The 20592-nt window shown below is 41.7% G+C and overlaps 1 protein-coding gene across 3 annotated transcripts in view; it reads left to right on the forward strand.

The window, feature by feature from the left end:
- ATP11A (ATPase phospholipid transporting 11A) overlaps positions 1-20592 on the forward strand; it is a 912970-nt gene that overhangs the window by 804197 nt on the left and 88181 nt on the right. For all 3 annotated transcript variants that reach the window (XM_078657659.1, XM_078657658.1, XM_078657657.1), the window contains exon 25: positions 4662-4797. In XM_078657659.1, coding sequence (XP_078513785.1) covers positions 4662-4797 — 136 coding nt within the window. The remainder of the gene's footprint in view (positions 1-4661; positions 4798-20592) is intronic.

A 20592-nucleotide genomic window follows, 5' to 3' on the forward strand; every position in this document is an offset into this window, starting at 1 on the left:
CTTGATAAAAAAAATATCAGGCGCCAGATAATACCCCAGCGTGTCTGACTGGTCACCCTCAAGCTGACTCTGTAGTGAAGAAGGCAGCCCAACAAAGGTTACACTGCCCCACTTCTCCCTGCTCTCCCCTCCTGACAGCAAAGAAAAAAAAAATTAACAATTTTGGAAAGTGGGTGTCCACGCTAGCAGCGACTTCCATGAAGGCTGCTAGTGATTAGGCCATTGTGATAGAAAGATGTGGACAGAAGTAGCACTGTATTTAGATCTTCCTCCTGAAGATATAAAGGGGGCAACGAAAGGCATACTAAGAGTGGGGCAGAAAGCACCAGTGGCCCTGAGAGACAGAGGGCTGGATTTAGTAACTCCAGGTTTCGTGCATTAAGTAGGAGCTGCCGCTCTTAAGATGTCCAGATCGGCTACGGTCAGCAGCTTTGTGACCTGAGGTACATCACTGCATAGTTGATATGCCGTCTAATGGAGAGCACCTGTTAAAAAACGCCATGTGGCTGAAGCTCTACAGACAATAACATCGGACACTGCCTGATCTCTGGGTATTCTGCATCACAGATTTTGGTTCCTTTTCAAGATGCAAGAGACATGGATATAACATCATTTAAAGGTGGTTTTCATCTGCTAAGGTTTCCATCAATCCAACATAACAGTTAACTAATTTTCGCCAGCCATATTTCCAACCGCAGTAACAAAGACTGGCCACATCCTCTTCCTATGGCAAACAGCACTCCCATAGGCAAAGCAGAGGTCAATTTAAACGGGGCTAACAACGAAAGCATTGACAAGACTCGGGCACGGCTACTCCAAATATTTTGTCCCCTCCATTCAGTTTATTGGAGTGAAGGATTTTGGCTTTCTATTGTCACTGGGAACAGGTGGATCTTAAATGTGATCCCGTATGGTCATACACTTGACTTCCTGTGAAGGCTTTCACCTACCCCCACTTCAAAAAACCTCTCATCAACATTGCAAGGATAGATTTTTCCTATGATGACCTAAGGAGCAATAGAATCGATCCCCAAATTCCAGTTAAGTAAAGGCTTATAATCCAGATTTTTTTTAAAGGAGAGAGTTGGAAGAATGGCGACCCATTTTGCTCCTCCGACAGCTCCACATATACTGCACAAACCGCACACAACCTTTCAGAATGATCATCGAGATGGCGAATACTTAACATCATTGAGTTTGCAGGGCGCCTCTTTCTTTTCATATACCAATACATGCCAACCATTCAGTCTCCAGTCGACATCCAGGATCTTTTCAAAGGTGTAAGGTTCCTGTCGCGTTTTTTTTCCAGGAAAAAGGTCACATTTCTTTCATATCTAGACGATAGGCTGTTAACGAATGGTCTCACAAAAAAGCAAAATCTTCAACAAAAGCATGCGTGTATATCTGGGTCTAATGTGCAACATGTCAAAGTCTCAATTGATGCCTATCAGGCACATTTGGTTTCTATGTACAATCCTGTATACACCAATGGGGAAAACGTATCCATCAGAAGATAAAGTTCGGAAGTTGCACTCCCCCACATCACAATGTCAACGATTGAAAAGCACAGCAATTCACAGCTTCATGTCGCTTTCAGGGATATGATGTCTTTGTCCTATTTACTGATTCCTCACTACACACTGTCTACTTTGCAAAAGGTGCTGGATACAAAATGGCCTCAGGTGTCTGGATCTTTCAAGTATCAAAGGCAAGTGTGGAGCAGAATTAAAGACGCTCTACAATGGTGGAATGTGCAATCCAATTAAGCCAGCAGGGTTGCCCTTTTGGCTGAAAGTAGCCATGACAATGGTGAAAGTTATGACAATTATGACAGTAAACTAATTTTTAAAAAGATGAGGAACTCATTTGTGAGACCTGTGAGCCAGAAAATATTAGTCCAAGATGAAAAAAACTACTTCATATGAATGTTCTGGACTCAAAGTAGCCAGATGAGGCCTTCTGTATTTCTTTTAAAGTCGAGCAACCCTTTAGTTCTTGGGAGGTCGGACAATATTACAGTCATGTTCTATGTAAACAACAATGCAGTACCAAGTTACTAGCTCTCTCAGAAGAGTCTCAAGATTAATGGAACTGGGCCATCAGCCACAGCATCTCACTGTCGACGAGCATGTTCCAGGAGCAGACAACACATGGGCAAACACAGACAGCAAAACAGCAAATGTAACCCACGAATGGGAATTGAACCAAGATCTAAAGAACATAAACTTTCATGGGTGTGGACATTGGGCAAACAATAAATGCTGCTTCTTTGTTAGAAGTCAGTGCACACGGGGTCAACTTACTTTCCATTACCTGGTTAAGGATATTTGCTAATGTCTTTTTGACTTTCCCCCTCATTCCACGGGTAATCAGAAAGATGAAGAGAAAAACTTGCCTAGTGATCATAGTGGCACAGGTGTGTCATCTCAAGTGTTGGTTTACGGATCTCCCTCGATCAGAAGACCCATACAATCATCTGGGCAACCTTTAGGATCTACTTTCCAAAGAGGAAGGCCATGTTTTTAATCGCAATTTGAGATATCTCAAATTGACAGCATGACTCCTGATTATAAGGAATTCTCTCATATAGATATCTCATCAGAATGTAGAGCAATCCTGCATCAAGCCAAATGCCTTTCAGTAATTCATATGTAACTGGGCAAAAGGAAAAGATTCTGATTCCGGTGCTGCGTCAAACGTTTGCATCTTTTATCCTCAGAACCATACTGAGTACGTCCTTATTATATTTGGCCAAATCTGGCTTTAAACATACTTCCATAAAAGTACACCTGGCAGCCATATCAAGGATTCAGCGCGCTTCAGAGGATTCTGACTTGCTAGCTTCTAGAACCATCAAGCAAAGGCTTTTTAGAGCATTCTGCTGAAAAGGTGCCCATCCTCAATATGGGAGTTGAATCTAGTCCTTGCACTGCTCATGAAGCTACCCTTTGAGCACATAAATAGAGCATTTATTAAGCATGTTACATGAAAGACAGTATTACTTTGGCCCTAACCTCAGCCTGGGCAGTAAGTGAGATAAAAGCATTCACTATAAAGGAACCATATTTAAGCTTCCACAAAGAGGGGCTATTTCAAGGACAAATCGAAAAATCTATGTCGAAGGTACCATCTGCTTTTCCTTTAAACAAATCTTTTGTACTTAAGTCTTAGAGTCTGGCAGACATTTCCTTTGTCGCACATTTGATGGATATCCCTTTCACCTTATTACAAGTGCATTATATGCTAATGCTCTAGTATCATGTTTATGATAGAGTGCTCGTCTTCCATTCTCTAAATTCAGCATTTGCTAAGAGACGTATTTAGTCATTATATTCAAAGGTGTTTGAAATTTTATCATGACATAACTAAATCTTTAAGAAAATCAGGCCAATATTTCATAGCCTTTGCTCATCTTCAAAGAGGACAGTCAATTTCTAAGCAAGCAATCACAAGTCTGATAGCTTGGGTATTTCTGGGTAGGTCTCTACTGAAGACTTCTGTGTCTGCTTCATACCTGCTAACTTAAACAAAAATCTCACCGTGTGAGGAGGGAGTAGGGCCTTGAAGGGGCGGGCCTTGTGCAGAGAACTACCTAAGAGACACCTTTGCCCCCACCCTGCTCCCCAGCCCCCTCCTCTAAAAACTAAAACAAAAAAGCTTGCTAAGGCTGGGACATATATCCTAAGGTGTTTTTCTCACCCCTTAATGGATGTCAGCAGTTCAAATACTCGGAAAGCGAGCTGGAAATCCACTATTATAGTGGTTTTCAGCTCATTTTCCCTGCCACCGTTTAATATCGCCTCCTCACCATGTGACCGTGTGATGGGAGCCGATATTGTGTGTCACACTGTCGCACCATGTGAGTTGGCTGGTCTGCTGCCTACTTCACAAGGAGTGTAGGTTCAGCTGATGTACTGTATTCTGGTGACCACTTTGTGATATTTGTAGGTCGGCAACATGGAAGAGGTGCCACACTTTTGTGGAGCACTTCTGCCTGGATGAGGAAGGGTTCAGCGACTCAGCTTTGGACAAATCAGTTAAAGTAAGCGTTGTTCCTCTCTCATCAACGTAATTAATCAATGTTTTACTTGACAATGTTTTGTAGTGTTTTTCTTTTACTATCCATATTGTATATTGCATACTGATTGCTATTTTGATTCAAGCATGTGAATCTCTCACCGATACAATGCTGAGGAAGATAAAAGTTATATACCTGTAGCTACAGTTATCTAGTTTGGTATGTTTCATGGATTAGCATGTGGCCCTTCCTCCTCCCCGGCCAGAGGTTTTCAGTTTTATCTTTTCACGATTGTGCTACTGAAATTCTGAGGTATGGTGGCCTCGGGAATAGAGGAGTTCATTGTGCTTTCCCCTCATTGGCTGGACTTTGGGTCCTTTCGAATGTGGGGTAGAGGCTACTACAGTGGATGTTTTCCTCTGCGTTTCTGTGTAAATGTGGGCTTATTGCTATTGTAATGACACTGAGGAACACCTGACTCCACAAAGTGAAATGATCCAAGCCAGTAAATCTCTGAAGGATACTAAGGTTGGAGAACTTCAGTTAAAAGTAGCTTTTGCTCACAATAGATGACAGTAACAATTTTTCTGTCCAGCACTGTGCTTTTAGATCCTCCTGAGTGGAATATCTATTTATTTTACAGGGATATTGCCAAGAATGCACTTCTCCGCTGGCGGTTGTTCATTTATTGGACATTCCTTGGACTGTTTGACGCAGTGGTATTTTTCTTTGGTGCATATTTCTTGTTTGACACTGTAACAATAACCAGCAATGGACAGGTGAGTGGTCAATCTGCTCTACATTTGCTGTTAGTAAATGAGATAATTTGGGGCGCAGCTACCTACTAAAGAAATCAAAAGTGTGTTGCAAAACTGATGTAAAAGAAATATGTGTTTTCTTTAGTTTGTCACACCAGACACAGGGCTGTTCATTTTTGTTATTTTCTACTTTTTGTTTAAAAAAAAAAAAGTGGCGAAACCTTTTGGAAAAATATTTAAAAAATGTATTGTATTGATTCCCTTTCTTTTTAGTTATCTTTATAAAAATATTCAGAGGCTAAAACAATCTCTGTATTTAACCTAACCTCTGCCATCGATGTCCCCTCCTGGTTACACTATGGTGTGCTCACTGGCTACACCCTTTTGACCTATCTTCTGTCTATTGTACCTTCTTCCTGACAGTTTTATTCTGTGTTTGATCCCCTCTCCTCTCTGGTAGGGGATTTGCGGCCATTGGGGCTTCACTGGTGTCTGGCACCCTAGAACCAGCTGCCTGAGTATCAGCTAAGCAACTGTGTTTCTACCGTTGCCCTCCAAGAGTGGTGCCCAAACAGTGGTTTTAAGAGTTAAATGTACTGCCAAAAGGCCATTAATTTTAATTAAATTGTAATAGCTATTTGCTTTCAAAGTTTAGAGTTTTGAAGATGAGCATATCAGTGTGTACATCTAGCATAGCTTCAATATATCAAATATTTTTTTTAGGAAATATAAGGACACAACTCTGCAGCAGGGCTAGTGCGTTTATCATGTTGGTACATTTCCACTCTGATTCTTATGTTATTGTGTTCTCTTAGGAATTCTCTCCCAGAGAGAAACAGTGTTTTGTACTTTCAGCATCATCATCATTTGATTTTATTCGGTTAGTTTAAAACCATCAAATTATACAGACAAACATTAATACGTATTGCATAAGAAAATGAAGTTAACTGTAAAACTTTGATCAAGATTATAAGAATAATATAAATATACTGAACCATAAATAACATGAATAATACAATCCGAACAATACATTTTAAGATGTATTTCCTAAAAAACATACTAACCACACAGTTATAAAAGCGAACATTACGATAGCCAAAAATCCACGATACTTTGATACGCCACAGTTTAGTGACAATTCACATTGTAATGCAAACAGATTGTATCACTACCAGTTTGAGCTCTCATGTTCCCAATGATCTAGCCTGAATAGCCCAGCACCATCTCAAGTATTTGGCCACTGCGCAAACTATAGATTCTCTAGTTTCTGTGCACAGTAGCCTAAGTGAGATATAGTGCTGCCGGCTTCCCGTCAACCTACATATGGGCAAAATCAATTTCTTCCTTGGCCAGATGTAACCTGGACTGAAAAAGAAGGGATATGCTAGGGTCTCTTCCACGCCACAGCAAACAGGGCAAGGGTCCCCACCAAGAGACTGAGGCTGCCACTTTACAGTGAACGACAAAATAGTCAATATGCTATATTGTAATTTGAGGAACAAAGATCTATCCTGTGGGGTCAACAGGAAATCGAGAAAGGGCTCGAAGGCACAAAGCAGTTTAGTAAGCAGATAAGCATCTGTCAAGGAGCCAGGATCTTGACTTTGAAGTTCCATCTCAGTAACCCATTTCTTTCAGCACCTCTCTGGATAGTGGTGGAGAGTCAAAACCCCAATATTTTCCCTGACCCTGGGCCGTCAGTGTTTCCTTAATAAAGGTCACCCTTTTGATCATTCGAAATTTATCCAGGGTGGCTATTTCTCTGAATGCCATATAGTACTTAATTAGGGCAGGTGTATGCTTGAGTCTCCACCAAAGAAAGAGGGCCCTAAGTTTAACTTTTTGGGCCACTGGCTGTAGCCCTGAGTCATGGAATACCGGTAGATTTACCAATGTACGCAGGAATTGATTTTCTGCTCTGCTAAGATCATTTACGCTAGAACATCCCAAAATCTCTGCCCCATATAAAGCACTGGCCTCCGCCTTAGCTCTATATTGTTTTAGGACAGGTGACATCCTTTTGGCTTTTGCAGCTTTAAAAGGTCTGAGGATGGCTGCCGCATGATTTGTCAAACTCAGCTTACTTTTCCTCATCTGTTGTGCCCAAGACATATTCTTTGTCAATGTGATACTTAAGTAATTAAACTCAGATACTCTTATTAGAGGTACACCTTACAGAAGGATAGAACCAGTAAATTATCTGTGTGGGTTTACAGCGATAAACTTTGGTTTGCCAAAGTATAACACCAGACCTCTTTTTTAAAAAACAAAATACCCAAATCTATCTACCACCGTCTGCAATCCTCGCAGGGTCTTTGAAATTACTTGTATTTTCAGCTGAACCTTTCTTATGAGTGGCTTTGGAAGTTTAGAGGGGTGACATACAAACCTATATGTTCCACATAGACCTTTTGTGTCAAAATTATGAAGTTAATGTAGGTACATGACAGAAGTTCTTTTACAGAGCTGTCACTTTTGTGGAATTTAGTCCATTTTACAGAAGCGAAATATGAATGGGCTACGATAAAGCATGTTAGTGGTATGAGAAGGAGTAATATGAAAAACAATACCCATTGTTTATAAGATAGCAGTTAGTACCAACATGCTCCCTTTTGTTTGGCTCCAGAGATCCATATCCCGAAAGGTTGAGGCAAGCCTCATTACAGTCACAGTCTACATATCACTACAGCCTGTTTCCGTAGCAGCCATGTGTAAGGATCATGTCTTTGTAATAATAACCAAGAGCTCTAACATGGTTCATTGAATGGGCCAGCAAGGAAGACATCCTGATGGACAGAACTGCTTTAGACTGAGGTTTCCAAAGTATTCTTTTTTTTCCAATTTGTTGTCATATATATTTAAAGTGTTCCCAGGCTGTGAAAATTGTTTTGAACTGCAATTTATTCCACTACTCAATGTTTTTACGGTAGATGCCGCTACTTTTTAGATAAGCACACCGGGGAAGACATTATTGGCTTAAGAATATATTTGCTTGGTTTATTAAGCAGGGAAACAATTTAACGGATTCAGAGGAGCACTGCATCAGGGTAAAGTGGACTATAGGGACAGCAGGAACATTGATGAGGAGTGCTGCTACTGATGCAAGCTGAAGATTTATTTTAAACCCCACACTCCCCAATGCATGGCTATTTCCCCAATGCATGGCTATTTCCCCAATGCATGGCTATTTTTATTTGACCAACACTTTCACTCAAGAGTTTTGCTACATGCTTAATTTTTCTTTACTAACATCCACACTTGTACCCAGAAATGCACTTATGCAAAATTGGCAATGTGCACGCTTTTGTTTGAAGTAGTTTTGATCAGTTTGTACAATCAGATGGTTTTACATAAGTTTTACATCTTCTCCGAGGGATATGCTCTAGCCTAGCAAACAAAGCCCACAATTTGGTTACGGGACCCCTGGGCACTTTTTATAGTACATACACCTGGCTTCAAAGAAAGATTCACCCATCTTCCACAGAGACCCAGATTCTTCAGTAGCATACAGTTTCAAGCACAGTGGTTTATTGTGTATCTTTATATGTTTCATTCAGTTCTTTGGCACTCCCTGTGAATATTGAGAATACCTGTATTCATATACCTTTTCAGGACTAAAATGATATATTTTGATAATAATGCAAGAGTAGACAAAAATATAGGACAATGTTCTGTGTTGGAATACAGATTTGTTGTAATGGCTTTACTTTTTATCAAAATCTTTCACTTAATCAGACCACTCGAGAATTTTCAATATAATATTTAAAATATGTCAGATCATAATATAAAGATTATAAAAACATGTAATAGATGTATGTGTTACAATGTTTTCTCTTTATTAAACAAGGCAATGCGGCCAGGCTCAATGAAAATGATCATTCACATCTCAGGCCTGCTGGACATTTTACTCCAGTTTGGTTATTTCATCTTGCTTAAACTCTGTAAAGAGTGTTTGATTCCCAGTGAATCATTGATACAAATCAAATCAAACCAACTTTATTCGGTTTTCGTATTTTGAAAGCCATAAAAGTACATAAAAACATAATAAATATTTAAAAATACATTCAATTTAACTCTGATAATTCATATAACTTAATGTTGGACATCTGACAAGTTCATAAATTCAATCGATGCTTAATACAAAGTTTAAGATATTGGGCAATCGATTTAGTCATCATATTGTTTTCCAGGAATTGTAATGCCAGAAAGGCAGGGCGACATCTACGGATTTTTAGTACTTTTAGTACTGGTATTATCCATCGTCTGCGAAGTGGAATGTAAAATTTACAAAAGAATAAAACATGAATAGTGGACTGGGATGATGTTAGGTCACAGGGACACAGTGAGATTTTATGAGTCCAATCATTTTGTTTGGGAAACAAAACCAAATAATGAAATAAATTAAACCTAAAACGGGTGAGAAGAAATTTTTCAAATTGTGTCAAATCATATTGCAAATAAGGTTGGATGGTAGGGACCTGCTGGATCATTAAGCAATGCTGGACTGAAGGCTTCCCTATTTCTGTCATCAGCCGGATTTGGGATAAATGTGACATACAAATTGATTTAAGTTCCTTTTTTGATATATCTGTGACCGACGATGGGTCATCAAAAAACCCTGAAAGACCGATGTCTGTGAAAAAGGATTCCACATAGGCCAGCCATTTTATCTTTCTTGCTTTATCTAGTTTCAGACAATCCTGGATTATTGTTCTTGTAAGATGACACTCATCCGTCGCCCATATTCTACGCCATAACATGATGGGCTGGATTTTTATAATGTCAGAGATAAATTCAATCCCGAGTTCAAGATGACATCCGTAAGTTGTTGTACTTCTCAGGACGGCCAACAAAAATCTTAGGAATGAATTTTCGAGTGTTTGCAATTGCTCGACATTAGCATTATAAATCTTGATCATTTCAGTGGGAGGTCTTTTTCCCAGGCGAAGGGAAAAGGCTTTTAGTGCGCCAGTTAATCTTATTAGAGACAGTTTCCGTGAGTTTACTGCTTCTTTCCAGTTGAGATCGTCGTCCATTGTGATGCCTAAGTAGGGATACATTTTAGTCCTTTCAAGGGGTAGATTGTCCACAAAGATAGTCTTTACTTTTTTCCCCTTAGTACCCACATGCATCACGTAAGTTTTTTTGATGTTAATTTTCAAGTTTAAACTAGTCATGAAGGAGCAGTAATTATCTAGGGCCCGCTGAAGTTGGATAGGAGTCTGGGCAAGAATTACCGCGTCATCAGCGTATAATAACGCAGGAATCTGCCGACGACCTGCTTCGGGGAGATCTTTCACATCCTTTAGCATTGCCCTCTCGAGCCCGTTGGTGTAGAGCGTGAATAAGAAGGGGGCCAGTACACAACCTTGTCTGACCCCCTTCTGGATCGGAAAGCTGTCTGTCAATTGGCCATCTAACCCGAATCTGACCTTGCCTGACGCTCCTGTGTATAGTTCTCGGAGAAAGTCTACTATTGGTGGTTCAATCCCCATTTGCAGCATTATTGACCACAGTTTTGAGTGTTGCACACAGTCGAATGCTGCCGTGAGGTCGACGTAAACCATGTGCAGGGAAGATCTTTTTGCGTTCACGTATTTTCCAACCAATAGTGATAGATTTAAGACTTGATCTACGGTACTCAGTCCAGCCCTGAATCCATATTGCAGGTCTGATAATATGCCTTGTTCTTTGGACCATTCCTGGAGGCGGTCCAAAAGAATGCGACCTGCCATCTTTCCGGTGGAGTCCAAAAGGGAAATAGGGCGGTAACAGGATGGACTGTCCCCGTTTCCCTTCTTGAATATGGGAATGAGTAATGAAGTGGACCAAGAGTCAGGGTGGTTAGTGCTCTTTGCTGCATTTAGTACTATGTTTAGAAGCGGACTCCAAAGATCCGGTAAAAGTTTGTAAAGGTCCATTGGGACCGAGTCAGGTCCCGGTGCTTTACCCGACTTAGCCACTTCAATGGCTTTCCTTGTTTCATTCAGTGTGAAGTGGATGTCAATTGGATACTTCACCGGAGGTAAGGGGTGAAAGGATTCCTGGACACTAGGGTCTACAAGATGGTCCTCACCAAATACTCCTGAAAAATGTTGGACCCAGTCCTGTGCTTTAATGGCTACATCCATGGAGGGTTCTTCATTTGTGTCTTTTAGAAAAGGATTTTTTACTATCTCCCAAAAGGCTGAACTATCTTTTAGCAGGCTGCTTTTTAGTAATTGTGCCCAAAGGTTGACTTTCAGGTCCTTTTTCCTTTTCTTAATAGCTAATTTGTAGATTTTTCGTAGCCTTGATACTTCTTGTCTATTTCTTTCTTTTTTAGTTAGGGCCTTCTTTAGTTCAGAATAAGCTTTAGTGCATTCTGTGTCAAACCATCCTGTTCTTGCAACCTTGTTTGATTTGTGAGGTTTAGTTAATTCATTTCTTATGTTTGTCACGATCTCTTCGTAGTTAGTCATAACCTCTGTGGGAGATGAGAAGGGATCTAAGCATTTATCTATTTGTTCTTTGCAGGTGGCAATTATTCTTGTGTTGATCACATCTTGGTCAATTTTGCACCATTTAAGGGTATATCCGTTAAGTCTATTTAATGTAAGTGCATCCTGATTAAGCAATCCGGTGTTAGCCTTATCTGTTTTCTTTCGATGGCTCAGTTCCTGGTAAGTCAATTTTAGTGGAAAGTGATCACTAAGTACGTTCTTAAGTACCTCAAAGTTCTTGATACGTGTGGCTTTATTAGTGGATATCAGAATATAATCGATTAAAGTTTCGAGGCCTCTTCCATGAAACGTGGGGGTAAACTCGATAATAGGGGTTTTTAACATGTTGGCAAATCCTAGGTCTAGTTCGGTCATTACGGTCAGCATATCGTTTCCCTCGGTGGTGTGAGAGAAGTGCGTATGGCAGTTTTCTTCATCGTCTGATATTCCGCAGATGAAAGTGTTTGTCTCGTTACATATGTGGAGGTTAAAATCTCCACCCCAGATTATTGTATGGGAGACCTTGATATACTTTGTTTTAAAAACATTTATGTGGTGCTGGAGTTCGTTTAAGGTTTTGGTCCATTCTGTGTTATTCATATTATTGTAGAAGTTTATGATAGTAAAAACTTCGCGATGGTTGCCTTGAAGGTTGATGATCTGGTAATTTTGGTGTAGTATCATGGGAGTTATTTCATGACATGGCCATAGGTTCGAGATATACACTGTTAGACCACCTTTACTTCTCCCAGAATTTGATCTTATGGCTTGGGAGAAGAATGTTTTATAACCCAGATGGTGGATTGGGTTATTTAGCCACGTCTCCTGGAGGCACAGAACTTCGATCGATTCAATTAGTTCAAGGAAACTTTTTTCTGCGTGTTTGGTCGCCAGTCCCGCGACGTTCCAGAAGAGCGCCCTCATCTCAGCTTTTTCTAAGGTTGGTTTAACAGACATATTCTGGGCAATAATTTCTTCTTGATAAATGGTTTGCGAAGCAGATGTTACGTTTAAGGCAGTTTCCTGCGACTTGTTGGGTGTTGACAACATTGATGAAGGGGTTGTATAGGTCTTTGGATGACAGTATGGATCATGTGTCGTGTTTGCCTTAATTTGATCTATTGATGATTTTATGGGTTTTTTAATCTTTGTTATTTGTGTGTGTTCCTTGATGGGTGGATTGCTTGGAGGAAAATTATCTAGGTTATTTATTGCAAAACTGTTTTCCATTGAAGGAGACTTATCGTAAGACTGTGGTGATGGTCAGTCAACCAAATCTAAACAACTATAGGTATTAAAGGTTGGTAATCCGGCCCATGGTTCCCTCTGTGGTGGTTGGTACTGTCCCCTGCGGCCAAAGGTGTTCCACTCATTCCGATCTCTTTGGTCAAACCCCCAATCCGCTTGTGGTCTTCTCCTAGAGTTGTTTCCAAAACCCCATTCGCCCTGGTTCCTGTTTCTCTGCTCAGGCTGGTTCCAGGACCAATTTGATGGCCAGTTAGGATCCTCGGGCTGATGGCTGTCGAGGGTAGAAGAAAGATAGGCGTTTGGTATCTATTCCGCCACTACCTTCCAATGATTGCCAGGAGCATATATAATCCACAGCGTGTGGATTTTCAAGATTGACAATTATACAGTCACCGGGGATCGTTTTAGGTTGGTGACCTATCCAAGAGACCCTTCTGGCCGTGGTGATCCTGGTGATGTTATTAGGGTGGTTAGGTCTGTTGGTATTCAACCAATACCGGGCTTTGTTAAGCAGAGACCAGGTAGGCTCATCCATATCATTGCTTAATTCCGGAACCCCTGTTAAAATGACTACGAAGGGGGCTGCTTCCGGGGGGAGATTTACTGGTCTAGTCCATTTTTTCTTTGGTCGCTCTGATTTATTAAAGTGCTTTTGTGCGCACTCTGGCTGTGAGATGGAGGTCACAGGTAGTCTGGGAGAGACATTTACTGGAGAGGCTTTGTCTAAGGGAGCACTTACTGGTGATTGATTTTGATTGCCTGGTGTTGGTTTTGAGAGTTCTTGAGATGGTTTAACTTTGGTTAAGAGGGTTGAGTTATTGGGGGTTTTTACTGATTGGCTTGTGTTTGTATTAGAAGTCTTGGCTGTTTGTTTTGAGTTAATAACAGATTTCGCCTTTACGGGTGGGGCTTTAGGTGGAGGCAATGTTAATAGCTCTTGAGATCGTGGATTTGTAGTCTTTTTAGATTGGGCGACTAATATCGCAACCTGTTTTTCTATCAGTTCTAGACTTTTTTGTATGGGTCGTAGCTGATACTTAACTATGTCCTCTATATCTTTGATTAAAGAAGATTGTGAATTAACAATATGCAAGTCACTATTTTGCATAGGCACCAATTTGTTTTGGAGAGTTTGGGCGGGATTACTGCCATTATGTACTTCCCTTGTGAATAAGATTTCATTGGTGTTACTGTCTTGGTTTGAAGGTGCTGTGTTACTGATAGTATTCGCACTTAGAGATTTATTTAAGTCACGTGGGTTTTGTAATACATTAGGTTGAGAAGTCCTTCCTCTGGTTTTTTCTTGATAACCTTTATGAGTTTCGGTAATCGTTGGTTTTTTTCGGGATAGCACCTTCCCGTGTCCCCCTAGTTTCACTTTGAGAGTGATCATTTGGGGGTAACTGAGGACTTGCGAATATGTCTGGCGTTTGCTCTAAGCCCTGAGACAACTGTGTATCCGAGAGTTGTAAGGATACCGATAGGTCAACTGTATTTGGAATTACATGGATATCGGCATGTGAATCCAATGTAATGGTGTCATGAAGTTGTGCTGTTGGTGTTCGTGCTTGAGCTAAGGAACCCATCGAGGAGCGTCTTGCTTGTTCAAGTTCAAAAGAAACACGTTTATCAATCAACATAACAGTGTGATCTATTGTTTGATTCACCTTGGTGAGAAATTGCTCTATAGGACCAGTAGAGGACGTCATATTTTTCAGTGTTTTACTCCTTAGTCCTCTTGTTGACATTGTGTGTGAGTTAGGCTGTAGATGAATAGAGGATAATCACATGTAACTCTTGGGAGGTGAGATAAGTATTCAGCCAACCCTCCTTGAAATACATACAGTTAAAATTGTAGATGTATGATACCTGGTAGTAGATGTTAGGGGGGTGGGCCCAGCCCAGTCTCCTCCGGTCTGTGACGGGCTTGGACGGGCCCACCCTTGGCCCAGGCTTCGCCCGGCGTCCCGCTCGCGTACCGCGAGAGGGAACTATGACGCCCTTTAAGCGCCACCTGGCGCGTCCTGGAGGGGGTGTGGCTGGAGACCTCGAGGGCTGCCGGGAGTTGTAGGCAGCCCCTCGCCTCACTCCACTCGGCGGTCCCGGTGTCAGATTGCAAGACACAGCAGGACGGCGGGAGGTAGGCGGTGGGGGGTCTCTACAGCCCGTCGATGTAGGGGATAGATGAATCCTTTCTTTTCCTTTTGGCAGCGAGGAGTAGGACACGGTAATCTGGTCACATAGAGAATCATTGATACTGTTTTGTATATATTTTGTTGCTAGTGTTCTGAACGTAGGGGAATTTATTAAGGTGTTTTGATATCGTACTTCTAATCTTAATATAATAAATAGCCATACATATAAAGGTGGTGGGATCTGGGATTACTAGATTTGTTGAGTGCAGTGGAACAACTCCCCAAGGCTGAGAAGGTATATTCTTCTTGAATTTGAAGCATGAAAGATGCTTCCTTTACGGATACAAAAGACTGCCAAGGGCTGATCCTGCTTTAAAGTCAAATTTAATTTCTCAACTTGAGCTAGAACAGCCCTTGAATGAGAGAATTTCCTGGGAGAGGGTCTTCTGAATTATGAATAGGAGTCTGAGAACCCTAGTGGAGATGTTGTTCCTAGAGGTGGCCGTACTTTGTATAATTTTGCGTTATTTAATTACGTAAAATTACTACTGAATAGCGCAGAATTATGCGTAATTACGGGAAATGCATTTCACACTCCAAAAAATTCCCAAGCTGTCCATGTTTATAAAAATTCAATTCAAAAATGTGATTTCGATTTGATTTATAGTTGGTCACGTTCAAAACACTACCACTTATATTCGAGTTTGTAATTGTTCACCTCAAAAATGATCCTAATGGTCGGCTCGGGTAAAAAATCTACCTGAAATATTTTTTGACTACCAACGTTGAAGGACTGCTGCTCACATTCGAAACACTGCTGTTCTTCTTTGGATTTGGATTTTCGTGCTCAAAAATTGCTCGAAGAGTCCACATAGATTAAAAACAATCTATCAGAAATCCCCTCACATTCACAAATTACCCAAACGGTACATCTCACCTTAACATTTCTCCCCGAAATCACGCTATGTGGCCTAATGACATAGTATCTGTACTTTTGCATAAGTTTTGATACTTCAAGTAACCAAAATCACTCCAATTACTATGGCGCAATTACAACTTTGCTCAGGCCTTGCTATTTTCCCCACTTCAGGGGACTAGCAGAGCATTTCCGTTTCTGCATTCACATGGCTCTGTGAAGTCGATTGTCATGTAACTGGATACTGGTAGCATACTTGTACAAATAAGAAGCAACAACATTTCACACTCCACGTCACCTTGACTAGTGGAATACAAGTTTGCTTTCTGTGGAACCGGCTATTGCCAACTATATAGTACAGAATTTAGGGGTGCCATTTGAAGGATCGACTATTGCCTCTGAAGTATGAGGACCCTACAAATTTGGCCAATCCTTAATAAATGCACCATACATTTTCTGGAAGCTCTGAGCATAGGTTCTGATTGCCCTTTTTGATGCCAAAGTGTTAGAAATGTCTCTTGGGAACTTAGCAAAAATCCATTCTGCCCGCTTACTCCTGCCAGTTGTACTGTTCTTCCTGTACTTTATAAAAGTGACTACGATCAGCTTGACCTGTTTTACAAGACTCTTGATCCAATTAAAGTTAATAAATCCATTTCAGAATGTGGCCTCAAGCTGTGGATGTTGATAGGGTTCTAGTCCTAATGCATCCAATTATATTCTTTAGTGTTTCACGACAGTGACACCTAATGGTAATTCAGCATATGATTTCAAGGGAAAGGGCATGCATGTGGTGTGCCATGATGTGGATCATGCTACCATCCCAATCCCTGAGTCTCTTACCAGTGTTGGGCTTCCAGAATTTTAGGTCAAAACCCTCTTGTTTCCTATGAAATTTCTCCGAATGGTGTGTGGACTGTAAAATGTTTTTTCACAGGAAGATATTTATAAGTTGCAAGCAATTTGATTTGATCTAACCAAATGTCAGCCTCTTTTCTCTCCCTCCTCTCCTGTTCATGGTACTCTTGCCTCATGAGGGTCACGCATCAGCTTTGGCAGCTGATTGTCATCCTTGGGCAGGCTCTCCTTCAAATCGTCCGAAACAGGCACCAGTTTCTGCACATGCTGCTCTAATACCTCTCCTCTCAGTACCAATTCTTTTGGCAGCACTTCCCTTATTGGTTCCTGCTTGTGTTCCAATCTCTAAGGCTGGTACTACGAATCCCGGGGACAAACCTGTCCAGCTGACTTCCCAATCACCTCTGCATAGGTTGTCAATTCCAGGGCACTGGCTTGTACATGGATGCCAGTAGCAGTAATCAAAAGAATGCCCACCTAGTGAAGAGATAATTTTCAGTTCTGGCCCACACTGTTCAGGTGCGGTCCATCGACGCACTGGCTTCCTCACAGGAACACAGGACATCTATACCACATTGGAAGCTTCAGATTCCCCACCAACGTCTTTTCTCCACATGGGGCCCCAAGCGGTCAAACACTTGCCAGAGCTTTAGAAGAAACCATGTTCCGAGCTTTTGTTTCCAAGTCAGGTGATAACAAACAGAGGGCTACTAACAACAGCAGCATCTTCTTTACTGAGAGCTAATGGTGTTGTGGCGGCAAAGTCACTGAAGGCGTCACATGTTTAGAGTACCATGGAAAGGAAGCGTGCCAGCACGGTGGTCTGTTACTCAGCAATGCACACGCCAGGGCAATTAAGCAAGCTATGCCATGCAACTCTGTGCTACACATAGGTGTGCCATCAGTAGTGACAGAGGCAGCAGAGCAAAAGCTGATGTCACTTGACTTTTTCAACATTGCTATATTGTTCATGAATAGTTACCCCTTCTGTTCAGGTCAGTGGTATGGTAATCTTTATTGCTTAATTAATTAAAATTTTAGCAATCTGTACAAAGAAAAAAACACATATTTAGAACGAATTCATATTTCATTTAAAACTAGAACTCTATATTCTTAGTCTTGGGATTTCCTATTTAAAATATATACACAATGCAGACAACGAAAATAATAAAAAAAAGAAGAAAGAAAATAAAAAATAAAGGGTAGTAAGGTAACGGGTACTACTTGGAAGAGTCCACCCGTTAAAAGTCAGTTACAGGCTTGGTTGATTTGGCCATTAAAGCTGTTCGAGCATGATAGATGAATTTTGCGAAGTTGGCCATATGCTTCACTGTGTCCAGCAGGTATAATTGGGAAACAGCCTCTTCTGCCGTCCGTACTCCTATTTGGAGGAGGATGGGTCTTAGATGGATTCTTCTAACTGTCAGGAGGACAGGGCAGCATAATAGAATATGAGATAAAGATTCCCGCTTGTATTGACAGAGTCGACATTCCGTGATCTCTGGTTCAGCTTTAACAGATGGATATAGCTGTTTTAAGGGGAGCGCATGCAGTCTTGCAGCCAGGATCCTTTGAAGGGCTTGCCTGCCCACCGACCCTGTCAAATGTGGTTTTAGACCATTTAAAATGTGCGGGGAGCTTTGGGTTTCGTGGAAGCCTCTGATCGTCAAGGCTTCGATATCCAGGTTTCGTGAACGAGTTCTTACTTGTTTTCTCATGACTGCTTTTATGTTTGTCTATTTTATTATGTTGGGATCCCAGTTTTCTATTGCTAGTTCCAGATGCTCTTTAGCTAAAGTCAGGCAGTCCGACCAGGGGTTACCAGATTTTGTGAATATTTTATTTGTTACTTGTTTCATCGAATTCTCTGGAGCTGCTGTCGTTAAATAAAAGTATTTTGCCATGCCTGCCAATTCTTCCAGGAAATGTCGGGTAAGGTTAAATTCAAGGCGAATTAGAGTATTTCTTGTACATGCTGGTAGACAAAATAGCTTTTTATATGCTGCGCAATTAAGCTTTTCGAGGTCTTGCGACAGTTTTCCTGGAAACGCCTGTATACCGTAATTGACGGAGGGTAGTAGTTTTGCTTTCAAGACCCGTTGGATTGCCGTGGTGGTCGGGCTTTCCAAGGTTGCGTTTAATTTGCAAATTGCATAGGTTACCATTTTGGCTTTCTGCATGAGCTTGAGTCGATGAACGTGAGGCCTGCCGGTTTCACTAAGCCATACTCCAAGATAATTATATGCTTGAGTGGTGGATAACGTGAGCGATCCCAGTCTCCATTTTGTTAATTTCTTGTTTGGGTATCTGCCAAAGATCAGTATTTTGGATTTTGATTGGTTTGCCACCAGTTTATTTTTGGCGTTATAAATTGCTAGGGCAGTTAGCCCTTTTTGAAGGCCGACTTTGGTATCATCCATTATGACCAGATGGTCGGCGTACTGCATCAATTGAAGTCTGGTTTCCCCGATCTTCGGAGTCACCAGATTTGCTCCCTTAAGAGCTGTACCCAAATCAGCTGTATATAAATTAAAAAGGAGCGGGGCAAGGACACACCCCTGCTTTAGGCCTTGATCAGTGCCAATTTTTTTCGTGGCTGATTGGCTCGAAAGTTTGACTCTTACCCACGTCTGGGTGTACAGGGATCTGATGGCTTGTAAAAGTTTCGGGCAGATGTTCCAACCTGCCAGTTTGCTCCATAGGATGTTCCGGTCGACACCGTCGAATGCTGCTGTGTAGTCAATAAAACAGGCAAAAAGAGGCTGGGCACCCTCGGCCGTTGATTGTTGAGCAAGGTATGAGAGGACTATGATGTTATCTATGGTTGAGCCTCCCGGGCGGAAACCCGTTTGGTGGAAGGGGAGCAGGTTTTCCTTAGTTGCCCAGTTTGTTAGTTCTGTAAGGAGAGAGCTTGCATATGCTTTACCTTCCACATCCAGTAGGGCAATCATTCGATAGTTCTTAGGGTCGACGCATGCCCCTTTTTTGTGGATTGGGTGTAGCAGGGATCCCCTCCAGGAGTCCGGGACGTCCATCATGAGTCTGCACTCCGCGTACAGCAGACTCAGGCTCTCGGTCCAAAAGTCGATGTCCTCTCTGAAGAGAGAGCCAGGCAGGCCGTTTGGTCCAGGTGCCCCATTGGGGCGTATTTTTTTCAAGATTGCTCTCAGAGCCTTATATCCAGCTGGTGTTGCATTGGCAATGAGGGCGTTGGTTCTGTTAAATCGTCAATTAGCAGGTCATCAAGAGAGGATTTTTTACTTGAGTTTGTTTCCCGGTCGTTAGTGTAGAGGGATTTTACGTGGGCTACCCACGTACTCGCATCAATCGAATTCTCTCTGTTACAAGACCCATGGCTGAGTTTGTTTATATATTGCCAAAATTCTTGTGACTTGCAAGGAGCGAGCAGTTTGAAGATCGTCAGCCATTTTTGCTCAGTTGCCTCACGTTTCACTTGCCAGACGATTTTTTTGTGAGCCTTGGCTGCCTCCTGTAGATCCTTTTTTTCGATTAGCGTTCCAGTTGCCCTGTAGGCCCTGCGTTTGGAATTGAGCGCTTTTTTGGAACCCTTTATTGCGGGATGGAATCCCAGTTTGTATGCGGTGTTGTCACGTGCTCTTTGATTAGTGTTCCCTCGGAGCTGTTGGGCAAGATCATATGCCAGGACACCCCATTCTCCAATTCTTCCCTGGTCCTTATGGTCAGTCTGCCACCCTTTCCAAGATGATTTCCATTCGGCAAACTTATGGGTCGGGAGCAGTCCCCATTTGATTCTTTTGGGCAGTTTGTATAGTTCATCTCCATTTGAGGATCCTATGTGTTGAATAGGCTGTCTAAAGTTTGCGCTCATGGACAGCTCTAACAAGAGTGCAGCGTGATCGCTGTCAGTCCGAGGTTGGACGATGTAACGTATCATGTGCTTTTGTAAGTATTCGCTTAATAAGATATAGTCAATTGTTGTTTGATTATTAAAGGTCGGGGGTATCAATACTGTTGGTTTGTTCTTCATGGAGTGTTCAGGTCAGTGCGTTGCAGTCCTTCTTGAAATTGGAAAGTGAGTGCAAGGGCATTGAACTGAACAATTGGAAGGAAATGTACACCGAGTAACGTACAGATGTTAACCATATAGAAAGTGACCTCACTTTGTTAGGCACACCGATTCAGGTGTGCTGTTCTG

This window comes from Lissotriton helveticus, chromosome 8 (genome assembly GCF_964261635.1).
Source record: "Lissotriton helveticus chromosome 8, aLisHel1.1, whole genome shotgun sequence".
NCBI classification, from domain to species: Eukaryota; Metazoa; Chordata; class Amphibia; order Caudata; family Salamandridae; genus Lissotriton; species Lissotriton helveticus.